The 13,897-nt window shown below is 35.8% G+C and overlaps 2 protein-coding genes across 4 annotated transcripts in view; both read right to left on the bottom strand.

Moving 5' to 3' along the window:
- Positions 1-13,897, bottom strand: part of LOC123523184 (uncharacterized) — a 31,583-nt gene that overhangs the window by 6,563 nt on the left and 11,123 nt on the right. The gene's annotated exons all lie outside the window — the stretch shown is intronic.
- On the bottom strand, positions 3,799-13,606 carry LOC123523185 (uncharacterized). 3 transcript variants are annotated; one of them, XM_053549252.1, is made up of 2 exons: positions 12,812-13,606; positions 3,799-6,298 (listed from the first exon to the last, which is right to left on the bottom strand). In XM_053549252.1, exon 2 carries the CDS (start codon positions 6,295-6,297, stop codon positions 4,189-4,191), a length of 2,109 nt encoding a protein of 702 aa, XP_053405227.1. In that variant the 5' UTR covers position 6,298; positions 12,812-13,606; the 3' UTR covers positions 3,799-4,188. The 3 variants fall into 3 exon arrangements, with proteins under 3 accessions (XP_053405227.1, XP_053405225.1, XP_053405224.1); XM_053549250.1 differs by lacking the exon at positions 12,812-13,606 and adding an exon at positions 6,703-6,840; XM_053549249.1 differs by lacking the exon at positions 3,799-6,298 and adding an exon at positions 9,432-12,417 and having other exon boundaries at positions 12,812-13,603.

Here is a 13,897-nt window from a genome sequence, read left to right as displayed (position 1 = left end):
AAGATTTAATTGTTTGTATATGAATATATATCCTTCAATTAGTATTGAAAGGATGAATTTATTCAATCCATATTTGGTACACAGGTATATCATTATCATAAAATACAGGCCAGTTTTGATTTCAGTTACAGTAAAAAAAAATTGTATAGTTATGGCCTCTTCTTGACAACTTTGGTTGTCCGCTAAGTTACAGTCAACTCGCCAATAGCGGATCACTTGAGTATAAGATGTGAATCTCTCTTAAACGTAGAAGAAAATACAATATATAAGTATCCAGTTTGATATAGACTGATCACTTAGCAATTCCTAGACAGAAGAAGCTGAATCTAATCTAATAAGTTTGAGTTCCATGAGTAGATAACTCTTGCAACCATGTTTCCTGACTTCGATTTTAGCACTTCTTCAAAGTAGAATATCTTAAGCATACCTCATTTTCATAGGAATAATGTGATTTTGAATTTTTAATTGACTCCAATGAAATTAAAGTGCCATCAAGCAGATGCAACCATTCAACCAACAGAGGAGCACCTATATCAGGGATAATCAAAAGGTTGTTTATTCTGCTTAAAAATACAAATCAATGCTTGATTTAATGTTGTAATAGTTTGAACTGGCAATTTAGATAAACAAGAGCTGATAGAAAACAAAATGCCCCTTGATGCCCAAGGAACAGAAATTATTTGGTCACAGTGCACTGGATGTTTGATGTACTGACTTCAAATCAATTAAACTGTATCAAATATTATCTTAGCCCAAATGCATTCTCCAGTTATTTGGCATAAGAAAGTTCTACTGTTCTGGGTCACTGTGACCTTGACCTTTGACCTACTGATCTCAAAATCAAGTTTCGTGATCATAAGCCCAAGCATTTCTCAAGTTACAGTCCGGAAACTGTTTAATTGTTCTGGGGCATTGTGTCCTTGACCTTTGACCTACTAACTTCAAAATCAATAGGGTTCATCTGCTGGTCATGATCATCTACCCTATTAAATTTCATGATCCTAGGTCCAAGCATTCTTGAGTCGTCATCTGGACACTGTCACTGTGTAACGTTCAGTTTTTCCCCAGTCAGATTTTTCCCTCACTAGTCATTTCCCTCAATTGCAACTGATTACTCTTGATATTCTCATGGGGAAAAAGCTAACTAGTCAATTCTTTCCCCCACCTAACAGAGCAAATACTGGTTAGGGGGGAAATAAATGACCAGTGAATTTCTTCCCCCATCTGACAGGTCAAGTACTGGCTAGGGGGGAATGAACTGACTAGTCAATTTCTTCCCCCACACTGGCTTGAGGGGAAAGTGTGTGTGTGTGTGTGTGTGTTCAGGTTTAACATCTTTTTCAACAATTTTTCAGTCATATAAATGACAGTGTCTACTTGTAGTAGTGAGCACAATGCCCAACTAAGTAGTGCTAACACTGGAATATCATGCCGTAGACACATGGCATGAAACCCCACCCAGTCACATTATACTGACACCGGGTTGACCAGTCCTAGCACTATCCTCTTAATGCTGAGCGCCAAGTGAGGAAGCTACTAGAACTATTTTTTAAGTCTTTAGTATGACACAGCCGCAGATCGAACCCATGACCTCCCATATTCAATGCGGATGCTCTACCACTAGGCTAACGAGACTTTTAGAACTAACAACGCAAGTACTGGTTATGGGATAAAAACTGACTGGTCAATTTCTTCCCCCACCTGACAGGTCAATATGGCTAGGGGGGAATGAACTGACCAGTTAATATCTTTCCCAACCTGACAGGTCAAGTACTAGCTAGGTGGGAAAGAACTGACCAATCAATTTCTTTCCCAACCTGACAGGTCAAGTACTGGCTAGGGGGGCAAGAACTGACCAGTCAATTTCTTCTTTAACATTGAGTAAAGTTACAAAAAAGAATCATCTAGGTTTATTCAAATGAAAAACAGTACCTGTTTTATCTAAAATTTAAATGGAAAATGAATAGAAACTTGTATCCCTAATAATAATACTGAAAGAAACAAGTACTTATAACTTTACTAGGAGGAAAGAACTGACTAGTCAGTTTTTTTTCCCCAGGGAAAAATCTGACTGACTAGCCTATTTCTTTCGAGTAATTCAAGGGCCATAAATCAAGAGTGCCTTGGGCAATTTGGCTGGTTATCGAACTTAGCCAAGATATTATGCAGACAAACATTATCTATAAGTTTGTGGAAGATCGTATAAAAGTGTTTGACTTAGAGAGCAAACAAGGCTAAATTCACAATTTTCAAGTAATTCAAGGGCCATAATCAAAGAGTGCCTGGGGTGATTTTGCTGATTATCAAACTTGGCCGAAATACTATGCCCACAAACACTGTCACAAAGTTTGGTGAAGATCAGCTGAAAACTGTTTGACTTAGTGGGCAGACAAGGCTAAATTTACAGATTTTTGCGTAAGATATTATGCCCATAAACATTGCCACAAACTTAGGTGAAGATCGGCTGATAACTGTTTGGCTTACTCAGAGAGCAGATATGCTTTTGAACGCCGACTGCCCACCCACTGCCACGGGTGTTCACACAATACTCTCTTTCAGAGACAGGCATATAAAAACAGTTTTTAAAAAATGGTCAGTTTTTAAAGGCATTGAAGTATGGCCCCTTCATACAATCCCTTTCCGGAATTCAATACATATATCAGTAAATTGAGAATGGGTTTGTAGAATAATATAACTGTTGTATATGCTGCTAAAATTTCATATAAAACAATGCTTTCTTTATATGATTTAATGATGTTCGAACAATTTTTTTTTCCAAAACATGGACCTAACTCAAGTACATAAGTTAAAATGTTAATAAAATACAGGTCAAGAAAAAAATCCAATAATATTCGGCAGAATTAAAATCTTTAAACCTTTTTGACTTAATATTTTGCAAAATATCAATTTCCATTTGGTTCTACTTAAACTTGATTTTGGCATATGATTATAAAGAACAGACCAAGTTTAATTTTGGTTATAATCCACCACTTTTTGGCGGAGTATGGCCCCTCTTTGTCTTGAAATTGTGTTGTTCATTCAATTCCTCTATGTAAGACAAATGGACTGAATTTATTTAAGTATACAGGGATATGATCATAAAAATACATGCAAAGTTCAATTTTAATTATAAACCAATGTTTGGCAGAATTATACGTCTTTTCTGTCTTTAAATTTTGCAATATTTTCACTTCCCTAGATAACTTTTAAAACAATGAATGAATGGAATTCACTTTTGTCACACAGGCGAGTGATTATGAAGCAAAGGCCAAGTTTGATTTTGGTTCCACTTCACTAATTTGTGGCGGAATTATGGCCACTTTAAACTTAAAATTTGTAAAACAGGCCCTTTGTCTGTACTTAAGGGTAGTGTATTGGGGGTATTTTTCAGTCTGATGAAAAGCTGACAGTTAAAAGTATTTTGAAACTTGTGAAAAAAAAAAATTTCTGATGTGGCACAAAAATAGGTAAGTGTTGTTTTTTTCATGAATATGGAATATCTCTTAACAAGAAAGGAGACATTTTTTAAACTGGGCGGTCTCTGTGGCTGAGTGGTTCACTTGCCCAACTCCAATGTTCGAATCACTTCAAATCACTTGCCCAACACCAATGTGGGTTTGAGCCTCTCTCGGGGAGCTGAATTCTTCATGTGAGGAAGTCATCCAGCTTGTTTAAGGAAGGTTGGTGGTTCTACCCAGGTGCCCATGCATGATGAAATAATGCAGAGGGGCAACTGTTGTCTTCATCCACAGTAAAACCTAGAAAGGTGCCAAATGACCTATAATTGTGTTGCCACAATGTTAAAACCAACAAAATAGCTTTTTAAACTGTGACAATTGTTTCCTTTCAAGACAAGATAAGATAGATGAAATACGCACCTTGCAACAAACTTTAATCTCAGTGTTGGAAACAGAAACGAAAGTGAAGTCAGACATCTTGTGACATTACAAAGACACACATGTACAACATAAAGTTCTATTTCATTTTATTATCTGCAGAATAATGTAATACAATTTTTACTAAGTGATATTATTAGAATAAAGAAATATACTACAAAAAAGCACATGTATAAAACCATGCTAATTGTACCGGGCATGTATATCAATATTCTGAACCCATTAATGAGAAAAAAATCAGTTTCTGACAAAATATTCATCTTAAGTTTTTGCATTCAGGTTACACTATCTTTCATAACATTGTTCCTGCCTGGTGATTTACTATAGTAGATAGAAGCCTACATATATGGAACTTGGCAGCATTGTTTCTCCTCCTTAGATTGAGGGATAATAGATAACAACGTAAAGCGTCAGTTGGTCGGTCCTCTTGTTCCATACACTGTCCAAGTAGATTAAGGGCTGTTTCCTTGTGACCAAGTTCTGGTTCCTGTTCAATGGTCCTGGTAAGGTTGGAAAGTGTTCTTTCCTTGTCATCTTGTCTCCCAAGATAGCTGTAAGTCTTATACTGTAGAAAGTATAGGTAAGGGAGAGAATCAACCACTGCCCAGTCCATCCAGTTGTCGAATCTACCTCTGAAAGCAAGATCCTCTTCTGTAGATCTGAACATTTCGTATTGTAGCTCAGTAGGAACACAGTTAATTTCACAGGGCAGAAATTTGACACAAAATGCTGTAGCATATTGTAGAGCTTCTTCATTATGATTGTCAGATATTACATGGAATCCTTTTCTAAAAGCTTTTTTGATGTAATGACAACAAACTGGCTCAACAATGTTTTGGTCATAGCTTCCTTCAATATCTCTGAGCACAAGTTCTGTTCTGTTACTATCCCCTATACAGTAAAACATGGATGCTAGCTTCAGTTTACTAGATGAAACATCTGTGTTCAGACCCAGTGAGATCCAGGTAAGAGCTTCTACTGATATACCGCTGTACTGTTGAATGTTTAGGGATGCCAGGGTAGATCCCAGTGTTGTACAGAACCATGGTCCAAGAAGTCTACAAGCTGTTTTCTCCAATCCTTGACCTCGATTAGAAATAGTAACAAGTTTGAAAATGTACTCCAGTAATTTTTGTATAGCTTCTTCATGACTGCTGTTGCTAATACAATCCAGACAAAAATCTATGCTAGAATCAACCATCTGTGCAGTTGTTTTTAATATGTATCCTGAAACAAAGCACCTTGTATTGAATGAGAGTAAATAATTCAACTTCAGCTGGAGCCCTGCACCAAGATCTTCACACTTAATTGCCAGTAATGCCGTTCCTTCACTGTTTATAATATACTGAAGTATTTCAAGAATGTGAGGTTTAGATTGTTGAGTAATATGTCTTCCTATCAAATTGTTCCCAGGTATGATGAAATGTGGACAGTTTTCATACAACACACTGTTGTATAGGACAAATAAACAACATAATAGACAAACAAGTAAGTTTTTTTCTCTCCAGAAATTAGAATGTGTATTTGCAATTACTTTGAACAGAACTGTTTTACATATGAAACTGGTTATAGTACCTTCATAGAGAGGCTTAATGTAAGTTTTTAGTATCATCTTCATCAACACATAGCACCGAATTTGTGTGATATTGAGATTAAACATTAAACACCTTTCTGCTAAAGATGTTGATATTCTCCATTCAAGCTCATCATTTTCACTGCTCTTGCTTCCGACTCCAACAACAAAACATCCAGTGTTGCTACAGTATCTCTTCATATCATCTGAAAGCCACCGACTTACACCTTGCTGGTCTAACCATTGTCTAGCTTGTAATGGCCATGTTTTACATGGGAAAGCAACAACAATGTCTGACTCACTAACCCCAGGTTGTCCAGGTTCTGTATATGCGGGACCATTGTGTACACCTTTAAAATCTGCTGCTGCTAATGCTGCCGGAATTAATGTATTACTTAGTAATATTCTTCCAGTCCTGTCTCTAAAATAATGTTCATTAGATACATCATTGTAAGGAAGAGGAGCATCGTCTCTTAGACGTTGCAGCAAACAGTAACCAGGTGATACAGTGTCATCCTGGATCATCAGGAGATTGTGTACACCAGGTTGCCAGCCACTCCTGTCTTGTACTATGTTAAAGTTATTTTTACAAGTAAGTACGTCAGTGTCTGAATTAAGTCTCAGTGTAGTTGTTCCTTCTGACTGACTACCTAAATAGTACAATGTACGCTTCTTATCCTTTAGTTGTAGTGCACTGTTATGTATAGATTCTATCTGCATATATGCTCTTCTTCTCTTCAACACAATTCTCTCATCCACTCCTATATCAGCAAGAACCTCTGACAGTCTCTCTGACACAGTACATGTATAATCTGGTGCTTGAAACATTCTGCAAATATATTAAAGTAACCTATATACATGTAATTTTGTTAACTGCTTATCTCCCTTTGAGACTAAATGGTTATACTGATTCTTGTCTTGTTTAAAGCAATTTTGCTTGATAATTTATACGATAGTTTCTACATGTGTTCTTGATTTATTTCAATTGGCCAATAAGTGACTGAGCCTCCACATGAAAAAAATGCCATCTTACAAGGCATTTAGATATAGTGGAATATGACATAATTCAATTTCAAAACACTATAGCCTGATAGCTCGGGCTATAATTATTAATGTACTACTCTGTACTTTCGTTTTGTTACAAAATTATCCATAATGTAATAAAATGTTCTGTTATGAAATTGTCAAACATTTCACATTTAAACAAACTTTGAAGTTTGTGAAAGTACATACCTTAGTTTTGGTCTGATGTCAGCAAAATGGTAATTTATCTCTTGAAGTTACTCTGCTGGTCTTAATTGCTTAGTTACAATCTGTAGGGAATATCCTTTACTTCCTCTTTCTGTTTTAACACCAGGAGAACTCTGATATATTTTAACACTGTTAGGCAGTCAGCAGTTACTTACCTTTAAAACAGTGCAACTATTTTTTTCCCTACAGATCAGACTTTAAACAGAAGATAAATCTATGTAGATAAGGTAATGTTCAGAACATTTTTTTAAAGCTAAGTGTTTGCTGTGATGCTAAGGGTTACACAGCTATCAGTTATTTTTATACTGAACACAGTTCTCTTTTATGATATATTGTATCATCATAAAATGAAGTGAATAAATGCTATGATGGGCTTCTTGTCATAGTTAATTCTCAAGCAATTTCTTTCTTCATTTTATTTAACCAACATTCTCAGAAAGACTTTAATGAAATAATACAGAAGCCTGGAATGGCTACCATCAGATTTTTTTCTTTCCTTGTCATTATTTTAGTACTGGGCCCTACTTAAAGGCAACCCCATTTATTTGCTCTATCAAATGACTAGCAAGTGTACAAGCAGAAGTAGTCTTACAAATTTATTATAACATAATAATAGGTAAATGTAATAGTGTTTTTATTCTTGCTTGAAAAGAAAACAAACAATAATGCACAAGTTACATTATTCTAAGAAGATGATAGAAAAAAAATTCAGACATTCAACCTTACTAAGTGAAACCAACATTTGTACTCCTGTTTGGCGCCATATAACCTATACTGTGTTGGTGCGCCGTAAAACCCAAATAAATAAATAAATAAATAAATAATTTCTTTTTCTAAAAATATATCTATGTAGAAAAATATTCTTCTCACACACAATTATCACCTAGATTCTCACTTGATTTTAAAATCCCTTTATGAATGACACAGTTATGGACTGGACACGAAATTGTGGATGGACAGAAAGAATAACAGAATGACAACGGAAAAGCACATTCCTACAGTCCCCGAAACTGGTTTTCAACCACTAGGAGATTAATAAGGTTCAATGCATCAGTATTTTGATTTAAGTTTTAAATATACCTGCTAATTATGCATAGAAATACAACTATGAAAACTACTGCTACTGCTACGCTCTTTTACTTAGTATCTCCTGTTTGAAATGTAAACATACTGATTCTTTTACTTAGTATCTCCTGTTTGAAATGTAACGTACTGATTCTTTTACTTAGTATCTCCTGTTTGAAATGTAAACATACTGATTCTCATTATTTAATGCCTTGAAATGTTTATTTCTAATACCACAGTCATGTTTGTCAGAAAAAGATCTATTTCTAAATTGATAGAAAATATGATAACCTAGGTGATTTTCTATTGACAAAAGTGAACTAGAGCTACTTTTGAGAAAAGCGCATGTCTCCCACAACTGCCTAATCATCTAAACACTAAGTCAGTGTTTAGTCACAACAAATATACCTTTGAAGAGTAAAATGGCTGATTTTCAGTAATTCAAGGGCCATAATTCTGAAGTGCCTATGCCAATTTTGCTACTTATCGAACCTGGGAGAGGAATTATGGTCATACACATTTTGTTTAAGTTTGGTGAAGATCGGATAAAAAATGTTTGACTTGGATGAATGGTTTTTGGTGCATGTTTGAGAATGAAGACTTCAGCATTTTTATGAGTCTAGGTGATTCATTAGTTATTGTCAAGGGCCATAATTCCGAAGTGTCTTAACCGATTTGGCTAGTTATCGAACTTGGCCAAGGTCTTATTTGCAAACACATTTTGTTCGAGTTTGGTGAAGATCGGATACGAAATGTTTGACTTAGAGTGCAGACAAGATGAATGGTTTTAGGTGCATGTTTGAGAATGAAGACTTCAGCATTTTTATGCATCTAGGTGATTCATAAATTATTGTCAAGGGCCATAATTCCGAAGTGTCTTGGCCGATTTAGCTAGTTATCGAACTTGGCTGAGGTCTTATGGTCAAACACATTTTGTTTAAGTTTGGTGAAAATCGGATGAGAAATGTTCGACTTAGAGTGCGGACAAGCTTTGTGACAGACACACACACACACACACACACACAGACAGACTGGAGTAAATCAATATGTCTCCCACACCACTGTGTGGTGGGAGACATAATTAACCCCTATTGGTGAATCAGACTGGTTGTAAATTTTTCTTCATAACTTCAAACATAAAAGATCGGTTCAAATAAATAAAACACTGTTACCCTCCGACGTAAAATAGTATTTTGAAACTTGTGAGAAAATTAATGTTTTCTGATGTGGCACAGAAAAAGATATTTGTTGTTTTTTTTTTTCATGAATATGGAATATCTCTTTACCAAGCAAGGGGACATTTTTGCAGTGGGGGGCCTCTGAGGCCAGGTGATTAACATCACTGGCTTCAAATCACTTGCCCAACACCGATGTGGGTTTCAGCCTCACTAGGGGTGCTTAATTCATCATGTGAAAATGTCATCCAGCTTGTTTACAGAATGTCGGTGGTTCTGGAGGGGCATGTGTGGTCTTTATCCACTGTGAAAGCTAGAACGTTGCAAAATGACCTAGTATTGTGTCGGCGCGATGTTTAACCAACAAAAAAAAATTTGCAACAAACTTTAATCTCAGTGTTGGAAACATCTGATGTGCATAATTAAAGTAAAGTGAAGTCAGACATCTTGTGACATTACAAAAACACAACATTCAGTTCCATTTCATTCTATTATTTGCAGAATAATGTTATAAATTCTTACTAAGTGATAACATTAGAATAATATAATGCATCAGTGGACGCATTGGTCGAGAGGGCTAAGATGCTTTCCTGAGGAGGTGAATGCCCGAAGCCTGGCTACTCTCACTGCAGTGTGTCCTTGGGCATGACGCATTATTATGATTGCCTCAGCTGACCTTTGTTTGTTTTGGATTTAACATCATTTTTTCAACAGTACTTCAGTCATGTAACGACGGGCAGTTAACCTATCCCAGTGTAACTGGATTCTGTACCAATACAAACATTTTCTCCGCAAATAACTACCAACTTCCCCACATGAATTATTAGAGGTGGAGGACAAATGATTTCAGACACAATGTCTTTTATCAAATCTTCACGGAGAAATACACCCATCCCGGGGATCAAACCGGTGACCCCGCAATCCATAGACAAATGCTCTCCCAACTGAGCTAAGCAGGTGGGCTCGTAAATGGATACCAGCAAATTGCTGGGGGTAAGGTATAAATGGTACTTAGAATAGGGTCGCTAAAAAGTTCTACAGAGTTTATCTAAATTGTTTCATAAAGCGATGGGAAATAATATTTATCTTTGTCTTTACCTTAAAAAAATATACTTTTAAGACAAAGCACAAAATTAATGTAATTTACATTAGATTGCTTTGATACAAAGAATTTACATCTTGTTTTCCAGTTTCTACAAAATCATCAAAATATAATTGAAAGTGACCATGCTTACTTTACAGGGCATGTAAATCAATATTCTGAATCCATTAATGAGAAGAAGTCAGTTTCGGAAAAAATATTTGTTATTTTAAGTGTTTGCACTCAGTTGACACTATCTTTCAAAACATTGTTCCTGCCCGGTGATTTACTATAGTAGATAGAAGTCTACATATATGGATCTTGGCAACATTGTTTCTTCCCCTTAGTTTTAAGGATAAAGAATAACAACGTAAAGCATCAGTTGGTCGGTCCTCTTGTTCCATACACTGTCCAAGTAGATTTAGGGCTGTTTCCCTATGACCAAGGTTTGGTTCCTGTTCAATGGTCTTGATAAGTTTGGAAAGTGCTCTTTCCTTGTCATCTTGTCTTCCAAGATAGCTGTAGGTCTTGTATTGTAGAAAGAACAGGTAAGGGAGAGAGTCCATCACCGCCCAGTCCATCCAGTAGTCTATTCTACTTCTGAAAGCAAGGTCCTCTTCTGTAGATCTGAACATTTCGTACTGTAGCTCAGTTGGAATGCAGTTAGTTTCACAGGGCAGAAATCTGACACAGAATGCTGTAGCATATTGTACAGCTTCTTCATTATGATTGTCAGATATTGCATTGAATCCTCTTCTATAAGCTTGTTTGATGTAATAATGACAATTACAGATAGGCTCGACAATGTTTTGGTTATAGCTTCCTTCAATATCTCTGAGCACAAGTTCTGTTCTGTTACTATCCCCTATACAGTAAAACATGGATGCTAGCTTCAGTTTACTAGATGAAACATCTGTGTTCAGACCCAGTGTGATCCAGGTAAGAGCTTCTACTGATATACCGCTGTACTGTTGAATGTTTAGGGATGCCAGGGTAGATCCCAGTGTTGTACAGAAACAGGGTGCAAGAAGTCTACAAACTCTTTTCTCCAATCCTTGACATTGGTTAGAAATAATAACAAGTTTGAAAATATACTTCAGCAATGTTTGTATAGCTACTTCATTACTGCTGTTGCTAATACAACGTAGACATTCACTTATACTATCATTAATAATCTGCGCAGTTGTATTTAATAAGAATCCTGAAGTAAAGCATCTTTTACTGAATAAGGATAAGTTATTCAACTTCAGCTGAAGCCTAGCACCAAGAGCATCACACTCGATCCTCAGTAATGCCGTTCCTTCACTGTTTATGATATACTGCAGTATTTCAAGAATGTGAGGTTTAGATTCTTGAGCAATATGTCCTGCCATCAAGTTGTTACCTGGTATAATGAAATGTGGACAGTTTTCATTCAACACACTGTTGTATAGGGCAAATAAACAAAATGATAGACAAACCAGTAAGTTATTTTCTCTCCAGAAATTAGAATGTGTATTTGCAATTAGTTTGAACATAACTGTTTTACACATGAAACTGGTAATGGTACCTTCATAGAGAGGCTTGATGTAAGTTTTTAATATCATCTTCATCAACACGTAGCACCGAATCTGTGTGATATTGAGACTAAACATTAAACACCTTTCTGCGAAAGATGTTGATATTCTCCATTCAAGCTCTTCATTTTCACTGCCCTTGCTACCAACTCCAACAACAAAACACCCGGTGTTGCTACAGTATCTCTTCATATCATCTGAAGGCCACTGACCTACACCTTGCTTGTCTAACCATTGTCTAGCTTGTAGAGGCCATGAATTACAGTGAAAAGCAGGAACATTGTCTACTTCAGTAGTCCCCGGTTGTCCAGGGTCTGTATATGCTGGACCATTGTTTACACCTATAAAATCTACTACTGCTGCTGGTGGAGAAATGACTGTATTACTTAGTAGTATTCTTCCAGTCCTGTCTCTAAAATAGTGTTCATCAGGTACATCATTGTATGGAAGAGGAGCATTGTCTCTCAGACACTGTAGCAAACAGTAACCAGGTGATACAGTGTCATCCTGAATCATCAGTAGATTAAGTACACCAGGTTGCCACTCACTCCAGTCTTGCACTATCATAATGCCATTGATAGATACAAGAATGTCAGTGTCTGAGTCAAGTCCTGGTGTAGTTGTTCCTTCTGACTGGCTACCTAAATAGTACTTTGTATGATTCTTATCCAGTAGTTGTACTGCACTATTATACATAGATTCTCTCAGCATAAATGTTCTTCTTCTTCTCAATACAATTCTCTCATCCACTCCTATATCAGCAAGAACCTCTGACAGTCTCTCTGACACAGTATATGTATTATCTGGTGCTTGAAACATTCTGCAAATAAATTGAAGTAACCTATATACATGTAATTTTGTTGACTATATATCTCTCTTTGAGACTAGATGGTTATATTGATTCTTGTCTATTTATAGCAATTTTACTTGATAATGTATACAATAGCTTCTACAGTTATTGATTTATTTCAATTGGCACCAAGTATGAGTGGTTGAGCCTTCACACGAAAAAGTGCCATCTTACAAGGCACTTATAGTGAAATATGACGTAATTCAATTTCAAATCAATATAGCCTGATAGCTAGGGCTATAATTATTAATGTACTACTTTCATCTTGTTACAAAATTATCCCTAATGTTATAAAATCGTTCTGTCATGAAATTGTCAAACATATCACATTCAAACAAACTTTGAAGTTTGTGAAAGTACATACCTTAGTTTTGGTCTGATGTCAGCAAATTGATTATAAACCTCTTCAAGTTCCTTTGTTAGTTTTAATTGCGTAGTTACAATCTGTGGGGAATTTCCTTTACTTCCTCTTTCTGTTTTAACAGGAGGATAACTCTGATATATTTTAACAGTGTTTGGCAGTCAGCAGTTACTTACCTTTAAAACAGTGCAACTTTATCTTTTTCAACAGATCAGACTTTAAATAAAATATAAGTGTATGTAGATAAAGTAATATTCAGAACATTATTTTAAAACTAAGTGTTTCTTGTGATGCTATGGGTTACACAGCTATCAATTATTTCATACTGAACACAGTTCTCTTTTATGATATATTGTATCATGATAATAAAATCACGGGAAAATGCTTTGGTGATGGGCTTTTTGTCGCTTAGTTTATTCTCAAGCATTTTTTTTTCATTTTACTTAACTTAACCAACATTCTCAGAAAGACTTTAATGAAATAATAAAGAAGCCTGGAATGGCTGCCATCAAGTTTTTTACTTTTCTTTTTCTTTTCTTCCTTTTTTTATTTTTAGTTTTGGGCACTACATAAAGGTAACCCTGTTTATTTGCTCTGTCATATACTAGAAAGGGACAAAGCACATTCCCTAAGCACATCCATTAAGGCCTAAGTTTCATTTTTCTAATACGATGATAGAAAAAAACTGAAACATTCAAACATACTAAGTTACCTTCTTTTCTAAAGAAATATCTATGTAGAAAAGTATATTCTCACACACAATTTTCAGATTGCCACTTGACTGCTTTATACCTATTTATATATACAGTCAAACCTGTGAACAAAGACCACTCTTCAGAACAAGCAAAAGTGGTCTTTGTTCACAGGTGGTCTTTATTCGGGGGGAAGAGTCACTTCTCAGTTAGCCGTTATTATGCTGATAAAAAGTAATTCTACAGCTTCTTGCTTTCTTTATGTTCTATGTATTAATTCGTCCGCTGCAAACTTGCAAATTTTCAATCAAGCAGTAATTATTATGTTTGGTAGAAGGCGAAAGTCGTAAAAATTCGGCGGGTTTCAAATATTTTCACTCCGGAACGGTCCAGCTTG

Source organism: Mercenaria mercenaria, chromosome 8 (assembly GCF_021730395.1).
Source record: "Mercenaria mercenaria strain notata chromosome 8, MADL_Memer_1, whole genome shotgun sequence".
In the NCBI taxonomy this organism is placed as follows: domain Eukaryota; kingdom Metazoa; phylum Mollusca; class Bivalvia; order Venerida; family Veneridae; genus Mercenaria; species Mercenaria mercenaria.
Note: the sequence above shows the minus strand (reverse complement) of the source record. Positions and strands in the feature narration are given on the sequence as shown.